The sequence below is a fragment of the Bos indicus genome, chromosome 16 (genome assembly GCF_029378745.1).
Source record: "Bos indicus isolate NIAB-ARS_2022 breed Sahiwal x Tharparkar chromosome 16, NIAB-ARS_B.indTharparkar_mat_pri_1.0, whole genome shotgun sequence".
In the NCBI taxonomy this organism is placed as follows: Eukaryota; Metazoa; Chordata; class Mammalia; order Artiodactyla; family Bovidae; genus Bos; species Bos indicus.
Genome location: NC_091775.1, coordinates 81528616 through 81551100, shown reverse-complemented (window position 1 = coordinate 81551100; position 22485 = coordinate 81528616). Strand labels below are relative to the sequence as shown.

The following is a 22485-nucleotide window of genomic DNA, read 5'->3' as shown; positions in this document are numbered from 1 at the left end:
TCATCAAGAGGCTCTTTAGTTCTTCTTCGCTTTCTGCCATAAGGGTGGTGTCATCTGCATATCTGAGGTTATTGATATTTCTCCTGGCAATCTTGATTCCAGCTTGTGCTTCTTCCAGCCCAGCATTTCTCATGAGGTACTCTGCATATGAATTAAATAAGCAGGGTGACAATATGCAGCCTTGACGTACTCCTTTTCCTATTTGAAACCAGTCTGTTGTTCCATGTCCGTTTCTAACTGTTGCTTCCTGACTTGCATATAGGTTTCTCAAGAGGCAGGTCAGGTGGTCTGGTATTCCCATCTCTTTCAGAATTTTCCACAGTTTATTGTGATCCACACAGTCAAAGGCTTTGGCATAGTCAATAAAGCAGAAATAGATGTTTTTCTGGAACTCTCTTGCTTTTTCCATGATCCAGCGGATGTTGGCAATTTGATGTCTGGTTCCTCTGCCTTTTCTAAAACCAGCTTGAACATCTGGAAGTTCACGGTTCACATATTGCTGAAGCCTGGCTTGGAGAATTTTAAGCATTACTTTACTAGTGTGTGGGATGAGTGCAATTGTGCGATAGTATGAGCATTCTTTGGCATTGCCTTTCTTAGGATTGGAATAAAAACTGACCTTTTCCAGTCCTGTGGCCACTGCTGAGTTTTCCAAATTTGCTGGCATATTGAGTGCAGCCCTTTCAAATCTTTCAGGATTTGAAATAGCTCAACTGGAATTCCATCACCTCCACTAGCTTTGTTCGTAGTGATGCTTTCTAAGGCCCACTTGACTTCCCATTCCAGGATGTCTGGCTCTAGGTGAGTGATCACATTATTGTGATTATCTGGGTCGTGAAGATCTTTTTTGTACAGTTCTTCTGTGTATTCTTGCCACCTTTTCTTAATATCTTCTGCTTCTGTTAGGTCATACCATTTTTGTCCTTTATCAAGCCCATCTTTGCATGAAATGTTCCCTTGGTATCTCTAATTTTCTTGAAGAGATCTCTAGTTGTTCCCATTCTATTGTTTTCCTATTTCTTTGCGTTGATCACTGAGGAAGGCTTTCTTATCTCTCTTTCTATTCTTTGGAACTCTGCATTCAGATGCTTGTATCTTTCCTTTTCTCCTTTGCTTTTGGCTTGTGTTCTTCTCACAGCTATTTGTAAGGCCTCCTCAGACAGCCATTTTGCTTTTTTGCATTTCTTTTTCTTGGGGATGGTCTTGATCCCTGTCTCCTGTACAGTGTCACGAACCCCCGTCCATAGTTCATCAGGCACTCTGTCTGTCAGATCTAGTCCTTTAAATCTATTTCTCACTTCCACCGATAATCATAAGGGTTAGGGTGTGGGTGAGGGTGAGGGTGGGGGCTAGGGTTAGGTCATATTTGAATGGTCTAGTGGTTTTCCCTACTTTCTTCAATTTAAGTCTGAATTTGGCAATAAGGAGTTCATGATCTGAGCCACAGTCAGCTCCCAGTCTTGTTTTTGCTGACTGTGTAGAACTTCTCCATCTTTGGCTGCAAAGAATATAATCAATCTGATTTCAGTGTTGGCCATCTGGTGATGTCCCTGTGTAGAATCTTCTCTTGTGTTGTTGGAAGAGGGTGTTTGCTATGACCAGTGCGTTCTCTTTGCAATACTCTTAGCCTTTGCCCTGCTTCATTCTGTACTCCAAGGCCAAATTTGCCTGATACTCCAGGTGTTTCTTGACTTCCTACTTTTGCATTCCAGTCCCCTATAATGAAAAGGACATCTTTTTTGGGTGTTAGTTCTAAAAGGTCTTACAGGTCTTCATAGAACCGTTCAACTTCAGCTTCTTCAGTGTTACTGGTCGGGGCATAGACTTGGATTCCCATGATATTGAATGGTTTGCCTTGGAAACGAACAGAGATCATTCTGTCATTTTTGAGATTGCATCCAAGTACTGCATTTTGGACTCTTGTTGACCATGATGGCCACTCCATTTCTTCTAAGGGATTCTTGCCCTCAGTAATAGATGGTCATCTGAGTTAAATTCACCCATTCCAGTCCATTTTAGTTTGCCGATTCCTAGAATGTCGACATTCACTCTTGCCATCTCCTGTTTGACCACTTCCAATTTGCCTTGATTCATGGACCTGACATTCTAGGTTCCTATGCAATATTGCTCTTTACAGCATCGGACCTTGCTTCTATGACCAGTCACATCCACAACTGGGTGTTGTTCTTGCTTTGGCTCCACCCCTTCATTCTTTCTGGAGTTATTTCTCCACTGGTCTCCAGTAGCATATTGGGCACCTACCGACCTGGGGAATTCAACTTTCAGTGTCCTATCTTTTTGCCTTTTCATACTGTTCATGGGGTTCTTAAGGCAAGAATACTGAAGTGGTTTGCCATTCCCTTCTCCAGTGGACCACATTCTGTCAGACCTCTCCACCATGACCCGCCCGTCTTGGGTGGCCCCACATGACATGGCTTAGTTTCATTGAGTTAGACAAGGCTGTGGTCCATGTGATCAGATTGACTAGTTGTCTGTGATTGTGGTTTCTGTCTGTCTGCCCTCTGATGCCCTCTCTCAGCGCCTACCGTCTTAGTGGGGTTTTCTTACCTTGGACGAGGGGTATCTCATCATGGCTGCCGCTCCCGGCCTTGGACGGGGAGTGTATCCTCTCTGCTGCTCCTGACCTTGGACGCGGGGTATCTCTGCTCCGCTGCTCCTGCACCGCACAGCTGCCGTAGAATGTCATCCATAGAATGGGGCTAATGATATTTAGCACGTCGTACAGTTGCTGTGATGTTAAGTGAGTTACTGTGTGGAAAGCCTGTAAAACAAGGAAGGAAGCGTTGTTGTTGTTGCCAGAGCCCCTGCTCTGGGCTCACCACTAAGGAAGCTTCTCCCTGGGCCGCCCCGTCAGGAGGATGCCAGCGTCTCGGAAGCTGAGACTGCAGGCCCGGTTAGTAAGTGCCAAGGCGGCATCAGCAGTCCAGGCTGAGGAGGGCCTGCACCTGGGTGCCTACCTCCTCGAGGCCCAGCCGAAGACCTCCCCAGGACTGAGGCTCTGCTGACCTGCTGTGTGTGCTGGTTTACTGAGGTACAAGGTGCGTGAAATGAAAATCCAGTGAGCGTTCACAGACGGAAGCTGTCGTTTAAGTGCCGTGACAAGCGTGGTTTGGGACAGTCCCAGCCCTTCAGGAAGTTCTGCGCGTCCCTTCCTTCCTGGTCCTGGAGGCCCGGGCCGTGTCTCTCTGACACAGCGGTAGTGGCCACGTGGCGAGCCGGGTATGGCCCGCAGGTGCGGGTGGCCATTCCACTCGGGTGGCAGGCGGGTGGCCAGGCCGGAGCATCGGTCAGAGCTGTGCCTGCGCCAGGCCTTGGGCTCATCATCAGTCGACCAGGCCTCTCACCACACTGCAGTCAGTGCACGGCCGGGCTCCAGGTGCCGGGGAGGGCGGTGAGGCAGGCCAGGCCCTCTGGTCTGGTACAGCTGGAGGCGGTCCAACGGTCCCTCTGAGCAGGGACCTCTGCAGCGAGGAGGTCACAGGCCGCACCCGTGACCCACAGGGACCGTCTGCACGGCCTCCTGTCTCCCTCACCTGGCGCCCCTTTCTCCTCCTTCATCACTTCTCATGGGGGCGAACCCGCTCTGAGAGGACTGAGGCTGAGCTCCCAGGCTTGAGGACGAGGACCCAGCCTGCTGTCTCCTTTGCCTCCGTGTGAGTCAGGGTGTTGGCTTCTCCCTGCTCTACCCTCGATGTCTCCTCTTGTGCACCAGGAGTCGCCTGGGCTTGAAGCTGGTGTGTTACCCTCAGCAGCAAGGGCAGGTTGGACCCGAAAGGGGCAGTGTGCCCCCGAGACCTTTTTCAGGCAGCGAGGAGTGGGGTGCTCATCTGCATAGCCCCCCTGAGTGGGGCCCTGCCCCGGGCTCCATCACAGCTGGGTGCCCCCACCCAGGGAGGGGCAGAGCAGGCCTGGCAGAGGGCGGGTGTGGGGAGCTTGGGTGTTGCTGGGGAAGGTTGCACGTGCAGGTGTGTGTGGGTGTGTGCAGGTGTGTGTGCCCGCGTGCAAGCGTGTGCACGCATGTGCGGCTGCGTGCGGATGTGTGTGCTTGTGTGTGCGGGTGCGTGCAGGTCTCCACAGCTCAGCCCCCTGGTGCAGGCCTCTGGGCAGGAGACCCACAGCCCGACCCGGTCTCCGCACTCCCTTCTGGCCGAGAATCCCCTTCCTGCTCATCGCTCTCAGCACCCACCCCAGCCCCCAGGGGAGTCTGGGCAGTGAGACAGCTGAGTCAGGAGGTAGGGAGTTTCCGGTGACCGCACCATCCCCGAGCTCCTGGCTATAGCCCCTGCTGGCCCCCTTCCCGAGGGACACGGCCTGCTTAGGTCTGGGGCAAGCTGCAGGTGGGCATGGTGGAGACGCCCTGGATGCACTGAGCTCCCGCCCCCAGGGGCAGAGGAGGCATGAGGTGAGGGTGCTACCCGCCTTGCGGGCAAAACCACCACCAGGCCTGGAGTGGGTCTGCAGAGCTTCTGACTCAGCCCCTTGGCTGGTGATGAAATCGATGAAACAGTGCGTAAGGGCTTCCCTGGAACACACAGCAGGTGTGCTGACCACTGGGCTCTGCAGACCACATCTCGTTCGCTTGTCCCTTTAGTGGCACTGAAGGGTCAACAGTGAGTGAGTGGGCCTCAGGAACTGAATGACGGGAGGCCTTCCTGGAGGAGGCGGTGACGGAGGCCTTCCTGGAGGCGGTGGTGCTACACTCCTGCTCTGAGGGCTGAGTCCGGAAGAGCGGCAGGACGAGGCAGGTGGTTATGTCCCAAGGACGCGAGGTGGGTTTGAGCCAGGCCTTGTGGGCCAGACGGAGGCTCCCTGCAGACGGGGCAGCAGCCTCGGGGCTGTTCCTCCATCAGAGCCACACCTGCAGCCCCAGGGTGCATCCCGGGGTGACTGGGCCCTGCTGGTCTGTCATTCCTGGAGGCGGCCCTTCTCAGCTTGGGGCCACACCCCTCAGTCACCCCCTCCTTCCCATCACCAGGGTTCTCGGTGCACGGACACCTCAGCGAATGCATCTCCAAACCCAAACCGTCCCTCGGAAAGTGGAAATTTGGGTCTCCAGGGCTGAGTAGGGGCTGCAGCCGAAGTAGAGGGGCGGGGTCGCTGAGCCTGGCATGGGGTCTCCTCCCCCATCAGACTGGGGCTCCCACGGGCGCACAGGCTCCCCCACTCCAGCCCTGCCCCTCCTGCCTCTGCTCCCGCCCAGCGGGGCCGGTGGAGGCACACGGGATGGGCAGGAGCTATGAGCAGGTGTCCAGACTGACTCTTGGCCCCGGGGGTCAGTGTACGGAACCACCCCCAGAGCAGGTGGGCGGAGAGACCAAGTGCGCAGGTGCCGGGGAAGCCGCAGCTGAGAGCCCGGGAGCCTGGTCTGCCTGCGAGACAGGACCACACCTCCGGCCCCAGCAGCGGCTCTAAAGGCCCTTCCCGGCAGCCACCCTGGCCCCGTGCTGAGGAGGTGTTGTGTCGGCCGGTCTGCCCTGTGCCTCAGGGGCCCTGTTTGCAAGGTTGGGGCTCTCAGGATGACCAGGAGAAGGGGAAGGAGGCGGCTGCTGGAGCGGAGGGACGTGAGCACACTCAGGCTGCACGGGGTCTGGCAGGAGGTGGGAGGGGCCCCCAGAGCCAGCTGTGAAGAGGTCTGTGGTCAGACTCATTGAGGATGGCCCGCCTGCCCTCAGAGGATGGCTGGGGCTCTGGGTTCCCACAGGGAGGGGACTGGGTGGGAGGCTGGGAACCAGATCGTGTCTGTGACGCCCCGGTGGCAGGAGAGATGGGAGGATGGGGCGGTGGTGGGCGAGGCAGCCACACAGGGCCCCCCACCCCAACAGGACGCGGTGCCCACCTGGGCTGCAGCCCGGGAGCTGTCCAGCACGGAGCCTGCTGAAAGCAGCAGCGCCTGGCCCGCAGGGGCCTCAGGGGGGTCGGGCTCTTCCCGGGGCCCCTGCCCCGTCCCTGCCCCCGAGGTTGAGGCGAGCACAGGGGGCAGGCCTGGGATGGCGGGTCTCTGCTCCTTCTCCGGGAGACTGCCTGGGTCGGGGAGGGAGCACCGTGTGTGCAGTCAGCACGGCAAAGGGTGAGGTCTCTGCTCTGCTCCCCCCAGGGAGGCCCCGGGAGAGGGCGGCCCCCACGCCCCAGGCTCACCGTGAGGCCAGCCAGGAATGGCTCTGGGCCCACCACACAGCTGGGGACCTGGGTTGCTTCTGCTGTGAAGGAGGGTGACGGTGTCTGCTTCCCAGGTTGTGTGAGGCCAAGCTGGGCTCGTGTAAGTGCTGTGCTGGGAGCCGGGGGCGGGGCCCTTGCTCTTCCTCCTCCGAATGGTAGGCCTAGTCCAGTGGCCCACGCCCCCCAGGGCTGGGCTGGTGCTGAGGGTCCTTTCCCATCATTCTGAGGCTGCAGGTGGGATTGAAGGCCGTGCCCCCTGGGGAAGGGGTCTGTGATAAGAGGAAGGGTGCGGAAGGGATGATGAGGAGGCAGTGCGAACCCCCATAGCCCGCCTGCTGCCCAGACCCCCGGGGTTGGCCCCACAACCCACCTTCCCCCTTCCAACACACACACCCAGTCTTTAGCCTGGAGCTTCTGGGTGAGCCTCCATGCAGACCACAGCCTCTCATACAACCACCAACGTGCCCCAGGGGCCTCCAGTTGAGCCCAAGGGGACAATACTGAGACCCCTTCCCGCAGGGCCCTCCCCTCCCTGTAGCTTGGGAGGTTGTGCCCGCGCCCCACCTGCTGCCAGCGCTGTGGGGACGCTTCCCGGCCTGCATCCTCCACAGCTGCCTCTCATTTCCTGCCTCCCGTGGCACCCCCGGCCTGGGGCGGGGAGGCATCTCCCCTGACCCAGCTTCCTGGGCCCAGGAGACCGCCGCCGCGTGGTCTGGACAAGGAGCAGGGCCCAGCCCGCCGGGCCCTGGGCATCTCTGTTCCACCAGCACCGGGCGCTGGAGCGCAGAGCAGGGCAGGGCCGCCTTCTCCAGGAGCCACGGGCACTGAGAGCCAGCAGTGGGGTGCTGCCGGGGCCCCCGGGGGCTCCTGGATGGTTCGACGCCCGGGACAAACAAGAGGGTGTGGAGAGGCCAGCTGGAGGAAGACAGGACGCTGTGCGGCGGGGACAGGCCGGAGGCGTGGCCAGCAGGCAGCGGGAGTGAGTTGGGGCTCTTGTGGGCCCCGGGGGCTTGGTTTAATTGCACGAAGGGGTCGCAGTCAAAGTGGGTTCAGCCAGGCCCTCTGCCCTCAGTGAGGACATGCTGAGTAGGCAGCAGTGGGGCAGGGGACCAGGCCTCCATCCTTCTGATAAACAAGTGGCCAGAACTGGGGCCCTGGCACAGGGTGCGGGACCAGGAAAAGCCCGCAGGAACCACGGAGCTGACTGGACGTCCTTGGCCTGGAATCGGGGGCCTGACTGCAGCTCTGTGACCCGGGACCCAAACTCCAAGTTCGCTGAGTGTTGGGGTGGCAGAAGCAAAGGCCACGGGTGAGGGCGGGCACCTGCCGTCAGGAGGCTGGCTCCGTGCGCTCCCCCGGCTCGGTGACGGGAAGGCGGGAGGTGCGGTGTCTCTCTGGGGCTCGTCCTGGGCCGGCAGAGCCCCTGGAGGTAGTCGTGCCTGGGGTGTCCCTGGGACTGGTGGCCGTCGTCATGTGGGGCATCAGAAGCAGGCGGGCTCTGCCCCTGAGAAGACCGTCTGCGCCCGCTCTTGGCATCGGGGCTTTGGTGGCCCCCTCAACCACAAGGAGAGTGCGAGGCTCTCTGCGCCAGCCGGCAGCCTCCTGCCTGCCCTGGGGCCTCCAGGAGCGTGCTCCCTGGGTGGGGGCTTCTGGGAAGACAATGTCACAGTGCTCTTGGGTCCCACGTGCAGGGCCCCTTGAAAGTCGCCTCATCTTCACGTGCAGCCCAGTCCCTCTGGCCGGAAGGGGGCTCCTTTCCCAAGGCCGTGTTCAGTGGGAACGGAGAGCAGAGGATGTGTATGCAGAGTCCGTAAGCCAGCCCGCCTCAGCCTGCACGTTGCGACAAGGGGCACAGAGCACAAAGTGAGCTTCTAGGCTTCTCTCCCCAAACCCGCGTCTCTCAGAACGCGGTGCCCTCCCATGAGCTGGGGCCTCGGGCAGGCTCCCTGGCTGTGACCGCTATTCAGGGCCACTTGTGTGACTGCTCAGCAAGAGACCGGGCTGAGGGCAGAGGGAGGATGGGCGTGTGCTGTAAACAGGGAGAGAGCTTTAGTGCATTTTCAGCATCACAGTCATCGCCAGGGAGACCCTGAGAGGGAAAACGTTAACACTCTGGAAACAATTCTGCGGAGATGCAGGCCCCTCTCTGCTCCCTCTTGGTTCTGCCCATCGCCAAACCTTCTGTGCTCAGAGACAAGCTGAGTTCTGCTTCAGGCCAACCCTGGGCTCCAGACCAAGGGGGCGGCTCCAGCCAGGCTGTGTGCCCTGAGGGGGGAGCATCTGGTCATCTGTGACTGTGGTCCCCTCATCCTGTGGCTCTTGGGGACTGAGACCCCATGGTCACCTCTAAAAGTCTTAGCAATACGGAATGACCTCTGACTCCGAAGAGGAAAGCTCCAGGGGGGAGACCGTCCCTTGCTCCTTTTTGTTATTATTACTGGATTTTAGCTGCTTGGCAGTGCTGCGTTGGTTCCTGCTGCACAGACGCCTCTCTGTCAGCACAGAGCGCTGAGCAGAGCTCCCGTGCTCACGGCAGGTCTCCGTGGCTACCTGTTTTCTGCTTCTGTGCGTGTGTACTCAGTCATGTCCGACTTTCTGTGACCCTGTGGACTGCAGCCCTCCAGGCTCCTCTGTGCCTGGAATTCTCCCAGCAAGAATGCTGGAGCAGGTTGCCATTTCCTTCCCCAGGGGATCTTCCTGACCCAGGGATCGAACCCACATCTCCTGCATCTCCTTCATTGGCAGGCGGATTCTTTACCGCTGTGCCACTGGGAAGCCTATCTATTTTATGCATAGTACCAGTTTTATATATATATATATGTCAATCCCAGGCTCCCAGTTCATCCGTGCCACCCCCTCTTTCTCTGCTTGGTATCTAAATGTTTGTTCTCTGTGTCTGTGTCTCTGTTTCTGCTTTGCATATAGGTTCATCTGTACCATTTTTCTAGATCCCACATATATGCATTAATCTAAGGTATTTTTCTCTTTCTGACTTACTTCACTCTATATGGCAGTCTCTGCATCATCCATCCGTGTCTCTGCAAATGGCATCATTTCCTTCTTCTTTATGCTGAGTAATAGTCCATTGTGTGTGTGCCCCGTCTCCTTTACCCACCCCTCCATCAGTGGACCCCCAGGCTGCTTCCCTGACTTGGCTGTTGTAAATACTGCACATCCCTTGCTCTTCCTGCGGCCCGTGACCTGCTCAGAATTGAGTGACAGCAGCCCAGATGCCTTGGAGCACAGTGCAGACAGACCGGAGTTTGCAAAAGGAAATTTAAATTTTAAAAGCTAAGGGAAGCTAAGTGCAGTGGGGCGCCTGGAACACAGAAAAAGACGTGGGTGGAGAGACTGGTGAACTCTGAGAAGAGTCTGTACTTCACTGAGCAGTTACGAGCCGATGTCAAGTTTTTCCCTTTCACGAAGGTACCTGGTTATACAAGACTTCAGCACAAGGGCAGCTGGGCCAGAGGGCATGGAGACTTTGTCCTATCTCTGCAGCTTCTCAGTAAATCTGAAACTACTTCAAAATATGAACTATGTTTTATAAACGGTGGAGGGAGGGACCAAAAAAGTGGACAAAGATGAGTCAGGAAATTCAAGAATAGTGAGGCTCGCAGGTTTCGGAGTCGACCCCTGCTTCCTGGTTGGGGAGCAGAGAGCCCACCCGCGGCAGGGCCTCTGGAGCCACATTGTCCTGAGAAGACCACCCCCCAGCTCCCGTGGTCCTGACCTCAAGTCTGGCTCTGAAGCATCATTTCCCCCACCTCGCGGGAGGCCCAGCCCTCCCAGGGCCTCTGCAGAAGTGAGTCCTCAAGCCTGCTTCTTCCTTCCCTCTTGTTAGGCTCTCAGGCCCCCAGCACCCTCCGTGCTCCCTGTCCTGGACAGACTGAAGCCCCAGTGGTCATGGTCCCCGACCCCACCCAGCCCCAGGGAGTGAAGCAGGGAAACACATTGGTGATAAAAAATCCTACATGGAGAGCCAAGACTTCAAACAGATCAACTTGAAGCTAAAGTGGGAAGGCCCACACCACTTCCCAACCACTCACAGCAGCTGCAGTGGGACCCCTGCCCTTTGGACGACAGAGTGCCACCCAGCTCGGGTACCAAGTGCCCCCCACCCCATCTGGGGCTCACGCCAGCCCTCCCCTCCCCCCCGAGGGAAGGGTCTCCGAGGGCCACTCCCCGGATCTCTTCTTGCCTCGGTGACCCCTCTTCTCCGTGTTTCCTCTCCGCGCGGGAGAAAAACGACGGGACACTGTCAGACCCAAGGCTGCTCTGTGCTTTCCCTGCTGCAGTTAACCCTTTTCTGAATTATCTTTTGTTGCCATGAAATCGCTTAGAAGCCTCAGGCGTGGGCCCGTGGCCAGGTCTCCCGAGCCCAGGCACTGCCCTCTGGCCCGGCCCCCACTGAGGGGGCAAGCCTGGCCCAGGCCCAGCGGAAGTGGGACCCTCAGAGCGGGCGTCGTTAGAAGTCAGGCTGGAAAGCACGGAGGGCTTCAGAGTGCGGGGGCTGGCGAGCTGCAGCCAGAGAGGCGCTGAATGAAGCAGCATCTGCCTGAGACGCCGTCTGCCCACCTCTGGTCAGTTCGACGTGCAGCTGGTGAGCCGGTCTGTCCTCAGCTGTCACATTGCTCTCTGAGGACAGGAGGGACCAGGAGGAGCAGATGGCAGCAGTGGGGTCAGGCTGGTCACCTGGAATCTCTAGAACTTTTAAGGCTCCACCGGCCCAGGTGACCCGCCCCCTGAGTGCCTCTCCTGTACCTTGGGGTCGCCGCAGACCATCCTGAGAGTCCTGTCTGAGAGGGAGCCCCACCTGGCCCTCCGCCTCGCAGTGCGCATGCAGGGGCAGCAGGGTCCGTGCTCCCCGGGCCGCCGCGGCCACCCCGGGGCCGGCAGAGGACGCCGGTCATCGCTCGGAAACTCGCTGATTGCTTTGTCTGCCGAGTGCCTGCACTCGCCCGCTCTCACCGCTCCGGGGCCACGTGTGTGACCCAGGTGCTAGGGAGGGTGCCCAGCACCCTTGAGCCGTCCTTCCTGGAAGGACGACTGAAACTCTGCAGCCGTGGTCTCCACCCCCGAGGACAGAGCTGGGCGTGGAGTCAGGAGTGCTGCCCTGGCTTTTAGGGCGTCTGGGGCACCCACTGGGCACTCAGGACGGGCACAGCGTCTCATGAACCTGCTGGGATCTGTCCTCCTGATGGCGCCCTGAGGAACAGACTGTTTCAGGCGTGGACAGCTGGCCCCTAGAGAGGCTGGCACTCAGACAGTAGGCCTGTGAGTCTGGATGGGAGTGAGCTAGGCTGTCTCCTCTCCATGTCTCACGCTTTCAGTTCTGGTCATGATGCTAGTGATTAAGATAACAAGGAGCAGTTGGTCACAAAAGGCCCCTGCAGAAGCCACGTGTGAGACCACTGCCCACGCGCCCACTCCCGCTGGTCAGCGCTCATCAAGCTGGCCCTGGAGGTCAGGCTGCTGTTCGCGTTTCACAGATGAGGAAACTGAAGCTCAGCAGAGGAATGGGTGGGGTTGAGCTTCACATCCAAGTTTTCGACCGCAAGCCCTGCCCTTTCCGCTGCACCACAGAGCCTTCCTGCGGCATTTCCCCGCTCTGATACTTAGGACCTTCTCTTTGTTGAAATCCCCATCCATCCTGCTGCAGTGTAAATACAGCTATGAAAATACATTACTGTGTGTTTGTTTTGTCTTGCTTTTACTGAGGGCATCAGAGCAAGCACACAGCATGGCCCAGCCCTGGAATGTTCCATGTTCGCTCTTCCTCGTCACCTGGTCCTTCGTCTGCTCCCCTCCCTGTGCCTGGTGCTCCCCCAGGGTGTTTCTCAACTTCCCCCACCTTCCCTCAGCATCCTTGCTGCTCCTTCAGACCTCAGCAGCCAATCCTGTACCTCCAGCATCTCGTTGCCAAGTAACAAGCTTCCTACATTGCGTTAGAATCTCCATGACAACAAGTATTGCCAAAAGAGAGAGAACAAGAAGTTAGGTGGTGGTTGGAGGAGGTGGTGAGACCTTGTGTTCTGGGACATCCACGCAGTGGTCACTTGCTTGCTCTCAGGGTCCCCAGAGAGGTCACAAACAGCGTGGACCAGAACCTAGGAGACAACAAGTCACGAGGCCGATGTCAGCATGTGCGGCTGGAGGGTCTTCTCGGGGACGTTCCCTCAGGTCCCAGGAGGAGAGTCACAGGCATTCGTTTACGTGGGGTGGGCGGGGCCCGTGAGCACCTTTCTGTGGGCATTGCAGAAGGCAGTGGGTGATGGAGGGTTTTCCAGTCACTGCTCGAGGGAAAGAGCGGTGTGGGGAGGAAGTTAGGAAGCCTGGGCCCTCGGCCTGGAGCTCGCTCTGGCTTCTCCACCTGCCCATCCAAGGGCCTGACAGGCGGTTACCATGGGGCTCAGATCGAAAACCACCCGGATGAGAAGTTGGAGGGCAATCTCAGAAACGGGAGGGACTGAAAAGAAAGGGGGGGCCTGGGCCGGACAGGGCACCAAGGAGCAGCGGACCAGACCTTGGGGAGAGCAGGCCTGCCCGGCCTGCCCTGCCGCCTGCGGGCCGCCCTCAGCGCTCTCCCCACCCCCGCCCCCAGCGCACCAGACGGGCCCAGTCGCTGGTACACCCCAAGGGAGGAAGGCCCCTCCCAGCCTCAGACCCAAACCCCCGAGGCCCAGCAGTGTTCAGGGGGCAGGCAGAGCAGACTGCCCGGACGGTCTGCCCCCACGTTTTTGCCTCCAGCTCTGCCCCTCTGCTTGGCCTGACTACCTGAACGTGGTTGAAGCTCCGGGCCCCCCAGAGACTGCACCCACCCCCCCCACCACGGTTGCACCAGGATCTGGGGGAAGGGTGCTGAGAGTCAGACTGGGGAGACAGGCTGGATGTGGCTTTCAGAACAGCATCTGCAGCGTGTGACTGAGTTCTCCTGCGACCCCACCTTGGACCTGGTAATCCCCTTTCCAGAAGTGCAGCCAGAAGCTGTCATCCGAGGCCCTAGCAGAGCTGGCCTGGGTGTTCATCACAGTCTTACACAAAATGGTAGGAAACTGGAAACCTCCAAAGGGTTAGTGACAGTGGGTGATGAGCCAGTTTTGTCTAATGCAGTCACAGAAGTTTATCAGTGATTCACAACAATGTTTCTGAAAATGTCTGAAGGTTTTTAAATGGAAAGTAAAAATGCTTACTACATAGTAAGTGAAAAGATGTAAAATGTATGTATAGTATCATCACAATTTTACGATGTCTATGGGTATAAGTGTGAATTGTAAGGAGCCTGGAAGAAATCAAGACGTGTAAGAAGGTCAGTGTCTGCTGGTAAGGCACACAGAGACAGGAATGGGCAGGGAAGCCTGGTGTGCTGCAGTCCACGGGGCTGCAAAGACTCGGACAGGACTGAGCCGCTGAACAACAGCAGAAGGCCTGTAGGGGATAGACATTTTCCTCTTTGTATTTTTGTAGGTTTTTCCAAGTTTTTTCTAATGAGCATGTTACTTTTGTTATAAGAACTAACCTTTTAAAAGCACTCCCCTCGGGCTACCACATGAAGTGTTTTTCACTCTGCTTTAGACTGAATGCTTATGTCCCCAAGTTCTTATGTTGAAATCCTAGCCTCAAGTGATGGTGGGAAGAGCTGGAGTCCTTGGTATGTGGTTAGGTCATGAATGGGATCAGTGTCCCCGGAAAGAGACCCTCAAGAGCCCCCTCACCCCACCCTCCATAAGAGGACATAGTGAGAAGATGCCGTCCATGAGCTGGAAACAAAGGCCCCACCAGATGCCGGATCTGCTGGCTCCTTGACCTTGAACTTCCAGCCTCCAGAACCACGAGGAATAAGCCCCACCCACCCCACCACCCAACCCCCACCACCACCCCACCCCCATCTATGATATGCCATGAAAGCTGCCAGAATGTGCTAAGACACGCATTATCTCATTTCATTTTTATAGCAGCTCAGTGATGTCGGTCCCCACCCCTCACCCCCCCGCCCCCGCCATTTTTCAGATGAAACAACCAAAGTTTGGAGAGCTTAAGTGACTTTCCCAAAGCCACACAGTTTATAAATAGCAGAACCAGACCCTGAACAACACTCCAAAACAGTTATCACAAGTTCAAGCTGTTGCCCAGGGTGAGTGATCTGTGATCTGTGTGGCTGTGGGTTTCTGATCTGAGAGTGCGAAAGCGCACCCTCCTGCTCTCCATCCGCGCCCTCGGCTGGCCTGGGAGCCTCTGCTCTGCTGGTTGGGCAGCCCTGGTCCAGCTCCTGAGCTAGCCGTCTTGGGGGGACCCTGCCTGGAGCCCCTGTGCCAGGAGGAGTGGACAGTGGTGGGGCCCTGAGCCTGGGCAGGGCGGTGGCGGCTTCTCCAGGGTCTGCCCCCAAGTAGTGAGACAGGAAGAGTGGGTCCCCCTGCTCCCACCAACGTGGGTCTCCTGCAAGCTCGCTGGCCAGCCTGCTGGGCCTGGTGGGCCCTGGGGCGCCGAGCTCTGGGAACCTCACGGCTCTGGGGCCGACCTGTGAGACCGGGTTGGGGGGATTCATGGAGGAGGGGAACCTCTCCTGCAGCCCTGGCCCCTCCTCTGTGCGTGACTCCTGCACGGATGTGCTGCTGCTGGGAAGGGGATGGTCCCGACGTGGGGGCGTCATCAGCAGGAGTGACCGGAGCGTGGTCAGTATGGCCCAGAGGGGGCCTGGGACATGCTCTGCACAGGGTGGCCGGTGCCCCCCCCGCCCCGACTACTCTGGAGGACAGCGGCCTGGAGCCTGACTCCCCACCCCCGACTTTGCCCCACCTCCCAGATGGCGCTGCTGAGGCCTGTGCATGAACAGCACTGGAGTCCAGGCACAGGACTAATCCTGGGCCGCCACCAACACCCCACACCTGCCTTCGCCGTCCCCTCGAGGTCTCTGCTTGGGTAACGGCCCGAGGCCTCGTGCCTTGGCAGGAGGCCTGACGGCACCTCGCAGGGGGGTCTCCCTGGTGGGTTTGTGTCCTGCCCCTCCAAAGGCCTCGGTGTCGCTGGTGTTCACACCAGTACCAGCCCACACTGCGGGTGCAGGGTCTCCAGTGGTGGGCTTTCAGAGAGGCCCGGAGTCCCCCAGACCCCGCCTGCCCCAGCCTGGTGGTCCTGGACCTCGGGGCCTGGAGCAGTAAGTGGGCGTGTTGGGTGACGTCGCCTGCCTCCGCCTGACGGGACAGGCAGCCCTGGGCCTGGGGCTGAGAGCAGAGTGGGAGGGGGAGGTTGGCCGGGACCGTGGTGGGCCGGCTCGTGGCTGGGGCGGGCGCGGGACCGTGCGGCTCCAGTTCCCAGGGGCCTTGGGCGTGCCTCCCCCAGGCTCCTCTCACATCTGCTGTGCATCCCCTCTGGAAGCCAGGCCTCTGGCAACCAACCAACACAGAGGGCGTGACGCAGGAGGGAGGAGGGATAGGGTGAAGCAGGGCGGTCGGTCGTGGGCCCCTCCCAGGGCCTGGCACCTGCAGCCTCATGACTCAGGCTCCCGGCACCCATCTGCAGGGCTGCCGCTGCTGGGAGCCTCCCTATGGGGTCTTGGTGCGGGGCTGCGAGTGCTGGGGCTGTCCGTGGGCCCCCGCTGGCTCAGCACCTCTGCCCCCCGGATTGGTGGGGCAGTTTTAAGTCATGGATTTTCACTGGCACAAAGTCATTTCTTTTGGCTGATTGGTTGAAAAGGAGCCGAGGGTCCTGGCAGTAGAGCCGTCTGTGGGGACCGGGTCAGTGGGACGCGCCACCCCCGACACATACACACCCTCAGCTGTGGCTCGGGGCGGCTGTGCTCAGGGGCCTCTCTCTCAGAGGCCAGGGAAACAGCCCCCCAGTGGGAACCACATGTCCTCTGAGCGGGGCACAGCCTTCTCCGCTGGGGCCAGACTCAGTTGACTGTTCCGTCTGGTTTGCTGGAGCCCAAAGCCGGGTATGGAGGCCAAGGGGGTGGGGGTGGCCCGAGATCCTGTCCTGCAGTCTGCCCACAGCTCGGGTCTCCGGTCACCTCTGTCCTGACAGGCTGACAGAGTTTAGAGGCTGGCCAGGAAAGGGAAACGTTTAGTAAACCGTTATCGCAGGCCTGTCCTCAGCCCTGGGAACCCCCTGCCCAGTCTCGAGTCCCTCGAGGAGGAGAGTATGGGGCGTGATTGGGGGCACCAGGCCCTGCTGTCTCCCCGCTGTGTCTTGGCACAAGCCACGTGACGCTGGGCCTGCCTGTGCGGGACTGAAGCTCAGACGCTGAGGTCTGAGCCGTGGCTGCGGTGCTCAGGGGTCCGGGGCCCTGCGCAGGGGTGGTCAGCCCGTTGCCTCTGCTGGTCAGGGTGTGGCTCAGCCCTGTGCCTGTGGCCAAGTTCAGCAGCTCAGGCCACATCTGTGATCATCCCCAGGATACATTTCTGCGTCTGGGGCCATTCCCACGGCCGTGTGCCAGGGCTCTGCCCTCATACCACGACTAGAAATCACAATTTTCCAGGAGATAGTAACCTTGATAGTGGCCGATGTTAACTGACTTAATTGCGTCTCTTCGATTCTCACGGAGCCCTTGGTTTTTGCTGTGTTCCGGCTAACCGTATGCCTTCACGAACGTCTTGTTCGAGCTTTTGGCCGCTGCTTCCAGGGGGTGTTGCTCTTGATCCATGTGGTAGAGCCCCCTGGGCCTCACCGGGTGGCGAGTGTGCTTGCAGTATACTGGTGGCCTGAACCTGGGCAAGCGCTTTCCTGTCCCCCAGGGACTTTAATTCTGCGCGCTCCAACCTCTCAGCGTCTTCCTTCAGGATCCCTGCCTTCGGTGCAATGCTATAAAGGCTTTTCCCACAACAGAGTTGCGGGAGCATCCATGCCTGGCTTCTGCTAACTGTTGCGTGATTCACTTTCCACACCGCGCCTTTCCTCTGAAGTTGACTGTGTGTCTTCGTAGCCGACTTCAAATTTCCTTTGAAATGAAAGTGATTAATTGATCTATTAGTTCATTCATAGCATGCTGGGGAGGATACGGGAGAGAGGGGGTGACTCACAGATCGAGGTCCAGGAGAGAAGGACAGGTGCTGGTGGTAGGGGCTGCCTAGAGGGCTCCGCCCTTATCTCAGGGTGGGACCCTCGTCTCTGAGGCCAGAGGAGTGGGCGGAGGAACGGTTGCCTGGGGCAGGAGGTGGGTAGGGAAAGGGCTAGAGAAGAAGGCTGTGGGCTGGGTGCCCATATCTCCAGGGATACGTGGGTGGGCACAGCAGGAAGGAGCTGGGAGAAGGGCAGTGATGCCAGGCAGGTGCAAGCCGGACGGCAGGAGCCTGGCCAGGACAGGTGCGGGCAGGCTGTGACTTGCAGGGGCTGCCTGCCGGCGGGCCAGTAAAATCTGGAGCTAACACCCCACGGCCGTGTCCAAGGGAAGGTGGGTGTCAGGCAGAGAGGCCACAGCAGGAGCCAGCCGGGGGCAGGGAGTTGGTTCCCCGGGGGCAGAGCATTCTGGATTCGAGAAGAGACTGAGGCGGGGAGTGCCTGCCCCATCTGTGGACAGGCGCCGGGACAAGCGTAAACCACCCAATCACACAGCACATCTCAGTGCATGGCACTTTCTCCTGAATTTGCAAGAGGCAGAGGGTCCTCCCTGAGCCGGGTGGGCAGCCAGGACACGACCGAGGGGCGCCGGTGCCCCCAGGACAGGGCCTAACGGTCTCCCGTCCTCTCTCCACAGCTCAGTAGCCCTGCCGCAGGCCCGCCGGCCATGGACAGGACAGCCAGCCTGAGCGCCGCGGGCCGCCCCCAGCACACCTCCGCCATCCCCGTGCCCCGCGCTGCCTCGCAGAGCAGGACCCAGACCCCAGTGGCATCACCCCAGCTGCGGCCGCGCCAGGCCGGCCTGGCCCTGAGCCCCCAGCGGGCAGTCTCCCCAAGACTGGGCAAGGCCAGCGGCCCTTCCAGGGGCTCGTCCCCTAAGGCCCCCTGGGGGAGAGGCTCCCCCAAGGCCACGGGGGCACCGAGGGAGCTGTCTGAGGGGGTGGGAGCTCCCACTGGCTCCCCCTGGAGCAGCCCCCGCGCGGCCCCCAAGGTGGCCCTGGCCAGCCGGCCCAGGTCGAGAAGAGCTGGAGAGACACGGGGCACCCCAGGGCAGAAGAGGGGGGCCCAGGAGGGGACCGTGACCCGCCAGACCCGCGGCAGGAGCCCCTCCCGGGCCAGCTCCCATGGAGACACTCAGATACCAGGGACTCCTGAAGCTCAAAAGCCCTCCAACCACCCAGGGAAAGATCAGAGAGACGTTCCCGGCACAAGTTCCGGGGTGCCTAGGCCTTTGGAGCCTGAACTGCAGTTGGCTTCGGGGCCTCCCTCCCCGTCCTGCAGCCCCGTGCAGAGCCCACGCCCGGCCCTGGGGGCCGTCAGCTTTGGCTCAGCCCACACGCATGGCCAGCCTGTCACAGCCACTGTGGCCCCTTTCCGGTACAGGTAAGCTGTGGGGGGCAGCGGGGGGATGGAGCCTGGACTCGGGGGCCCATGGAGGGGAGGGGCTGGTGGAGAGAACGGAAGGTGGAGGGGAGCGTGGGGGTGGGGGTGGGACCCTAAGGGGGCGCCAAGACCCAACTCTGAGCACGCCACAAGACACAGGCCCGGAGAGGTGCCCGCAGCATGCTCACTTCTTCAAGGACAAGTGTCAGGGTGTTGCGCGGCTCATGCAGCCAGCTACAGCCTGACCCGACTCATCTGGGCCAGCCGCCGCTGAGCGAGGCCTTCCCTCCATGGTCGTGAAATCCCTGCGGACCCCCAGGAGCCCCCAGGCTGCCCGCTCTCTACGCTTCCCAAGCTGCCCGTGTGCATCCCCAGGGGGCCAGCTTTGATGTGGTTGGCACCTTCAGTGGGGGCCGAGCCACCCTTCACCCCAGCACAGCCAACAAGCCAAGCTGCCCACTCTCTTCAGATGCTGCAAGTGGAGCTCAGAGACGTGCTTCCGTCTTCTGTCCTTCGTTAACAATAACATATACCTCTTGTCTGAAACGGCCACTATTAAATAAGCAGTGTTCTGATTACCAAGTCTGGCACAGTTTCGAGATGCTTGAATGCAAATGAAGTGCTTTCCCTGACTAAGCGGACTTCCTGGGGTTTTCCTCTGGGCTGATTCCAGGACAAGCTCCCCCCCAGTTTGGGTCGAGAAGCCCCCTGGATGCTGGGTCCCCCGGGTGGGAGCAGCTGGGGTGGAGGAGGAGAGCGCACGTTCATGTGAAGCCAGAAGTGTGGCTTGACCCCTGGAAGGCCTTGGGCGCCCCTGCTCCACGTAACAGACATGGGCCGGGACAGGGGTACGCCCCCTCACCTCATACCCAGCCTTCTGCAGGGCGCTGCACTCAGTTACAGACTCCACGGTCTAGAAGGGCATTGGTGCAAGGAAAGCACACTGAGAGGAAGGCTGCCAGGGTGGTAGGGACCCAAAGAGGCCCTGAAGGGTGTGCCGGCGAGGAAGCAGTCTGCCCTGGAGAAGGGTGGCGAGGCGATCGAGGGCTGCTCTGAGGAACGTGCAGGCTTGTCGTGTGTGTGACAAATTAGACGCACCTGGTGCGGCTCCAAAGCGCTAAGTCCGTGTCACAGTGTCTACAAGTTAGCAAGAACTTTCCAGCAACCGAAGAGGCTCAGATTATCCACCAGCAAGTGTCCCGTGGGGACCCCGCCCCTGGGGGCACCCCGGCGCGGCCCGCATGCCCCCCCGCCCCCGTGAGCTTCTGGACTTGATTCTCAAAGCGGTCAGGGCCCATCCTGGGACTGGTCCCTGCCCGTGAGCTGCTTCCCTGCGACTCTGGGGCCTGTGTCTCCTCCCAGACTGCCTTCGCACCGATCCATCTTTGGGGAAATGTGTCTCTGACTCCACGGTTCCAGATTTTACATGATCTACCCTTCAGGCCTCCTGGCAGATGTAGAATCTGACATTTGCCAAGGAGGCCAGCTCTTTTTCCTCTGAACATCTCCGTCAGAACTAAACAGACATTTTTCTCCGCTTAGGACACCATTGTGTCCTGACACCTCAGCAGGGATCTTCACATCCCACCTCTCAGACCGTTTCAGGCCTGTGTTAGTGTTACAGGAGGGTCGTGGTTCAAAAGGCAGCCTGGGACCGAGGACGCCCCACGGGCTATGCGGAACCGCAGGCCCCTCCCAGACGTGTCTGCGCCCAGGGGTCACAGACACAGTTTCCACGGAGACCTCCCCGCGCCCCACGGCCGGCCTCTGCACAGCTCCAGCCTGCCGGGTCTCAGAGGGCTCAGCTTCCCTGACCCCAGGCCCCTCCTGCTCCTCCAGGGAATGAAGCGGCGGTGTTTCCTCCTGCCTCCTTGGAAGATGTCCCTTCCTCACGGCCCGGGCAGCCACCCCAGACACGCAGGACAGACATGGCAGAGACGCCTCTGTCTGCTCTGCAAACTCTGGTCCTGCCCATCTGCTTCCCGCGTCCCTGTCCTCACCCTTCTCTGCTCCACAAAGAGCCCAGGCCTGAGGCTGAGGGTTAGGGTGAGGGTTTAGGAGGGTGCGATAGTGTCTCGAGGATCAGGCATGGGTTTTCTTTTCTCTGGTTCAACTTCCAACCAATGTCCCGCATAGATGGTGCCATCCATTCCAGCTGGGATCACGGGGGGATGCAGGGCCTGGCTGTGTGGGGTGGAGGAGGTGAAAGGGCGCCGCTCCTGAGGTCAGAGCCCTGAGGCTGCCCGCCCCCACTGCCTGGGGTGGGCGCCCTGCCCCGTGCACCCCCTCTCGCCCTTGCTCACAAGAACAGTGACAATCAGTGTAACAGCCAGGTACTCCTATTCACTGCCCTGGCCCCTGCCCGCTGGGTCGGGGTGCTCAGCTGTGTGTGGTGTGCATGTGTGGTGTGTGTGTGGTGTATGTGTGTGGTGTATGTATGTGTGTGTGTAAGTGTGGTGTATGTGATGTGTGTGTGTGTGGTGTGTGTATGTGTTGTGTGTGGTGTGTATGTGTGTGGTGTGTGGTGTGTGTGTGGTGTTTGTGTGTGGCGTATGTATATGTGTATGTGATGTGTGGTGTGTGTGTGGTGTGTGTGTGTGGTGTATGTGTGGGGTGTATGTGTGTGTGGGGGTGTGTGTGTGTGTGGTGTATGTGATGTGTGGTGTGTGTGGGGGGGTGTGTGATGTGTGGGGTGTGTGGTGTGTGTGTCTGTGTGTGTGTGTGTGTGGTGTGTCTGTAGTGTGTGGTGTGTGTGTGTGGTATATGTGTGGGGTGTATGTATGTGGTGTGTGTGGTGTGTGTATATGTGGTGTATGTGATGTGTGGTGTGTGTGATGTGTGTGTGTGTGGTGTGTGTATATGTGGTGTATGTGATGTGTGGTGTGTGTGTGTGGTGTGTGTGGTGTGTGTGTGTGGTGTATGTGTGGGGTGTATGTATGTATGTGTGTTGGGGTGTGTGTGTGTGGTGTGTGGTGTATGTGATGTGTGGTGTGTGTGTGGGGGGTGTGTGATGTGTGGTGTGTGTGTGGTGTGTGTGTGTGTGTGTGGTGTATGTGTGTGTGTGTAAGTGTGGTGTATGTGATGTGTGTGGTGTGTGTGTGTGTGTGTGGTGTGTGTATGTGTTGTGTGTGGTGTGTATATGTGTGGTGTGTGGTGTGTTGTGGTGTTTGTGTGTGGTGTATGTATATGTGTGTGTGTATGTGGTGTGTGTGTGTGGTGTGTGTGTGGGGTGTATGTATGTGTGTGTGGGGGGTGTGTGTGTGGTGTGTGGTGTATGTGATGTGTGGTGTGTGTGCAGGGTGTGTGATGTGTGGTGTGGTGTGTGTGTGTGTGTGGTGTGTCTGTGGTGTGTGGTGTGTGTGTGTGGTGTGTGTGGGGTGTATGTGGTGTGTGTGATGTGTGGTGTGTGTGTGTGTGTGACGTGTGGTGTATGTGATGTGTGGTGTGTGTGATGTGTGGTGTGTGTGATGTGTGGTATGTGGTGTGTGTGTGGTGTGTGGTGTATGTGATGTGTGGTGTGTGTGTGTGGTGTGTGTGTGGTATATGTGTGGGGTGTATGTATGTGGTGTGTGTGTGTCTGTGGTGTGTCTGTGGTGTGTGGTGTGTGTGTGTGGTGTGTGTGGGGTGTATGTGGTGTGTGTGATGTGTGGTGTGTGTGTGTGTGTGACGTGTGGTGTATGTGATGTGTGGTGTGTGTGATGTGTGGTGTGTGTGATGTGTGGTATGTGGTGTGTGTGTGGTGTGTGGTGTATGTGATGTGTGGTGTGTGTGTGTGGTGTGTGTGTGGTATATGTGTGGGGTGTATGTATGTGGTGTGTGTGGTGTGTGTATATGTGGTGTATGTGATGTGTGGTGTGTGTGGTGTGTGTG

General features: G+C 58.8%; 1 protein-coding gene across 5 annotated transcripts in view; it reads left to right on the top strand.

Annotated features, from left to right (window-relative positions):
* NAV1 (neuron navigator 1) overlaps window positions 1-22485 on the top strand; it is a 201751-nt gene that overhangs the window by 41330 nt on the left and 137936 nt on the right. For all 5 annotated transcript variants that reach the window (XM_070768816.1, XM_070768815.1, XM_070768822.1 and 2 more), the window contains exon 2: window positions 17870-18615. In XM_070768816.1, coding sequence (XP_070624917.1) covers window positions 17900-18615 — 716 coding nt within the window. In that variant the 5' untranslated portion in view covers window positions 17870-17899. The remainder of the gene's footprint in view (window positions 1-17869; window positions 18616-22485) is intronic.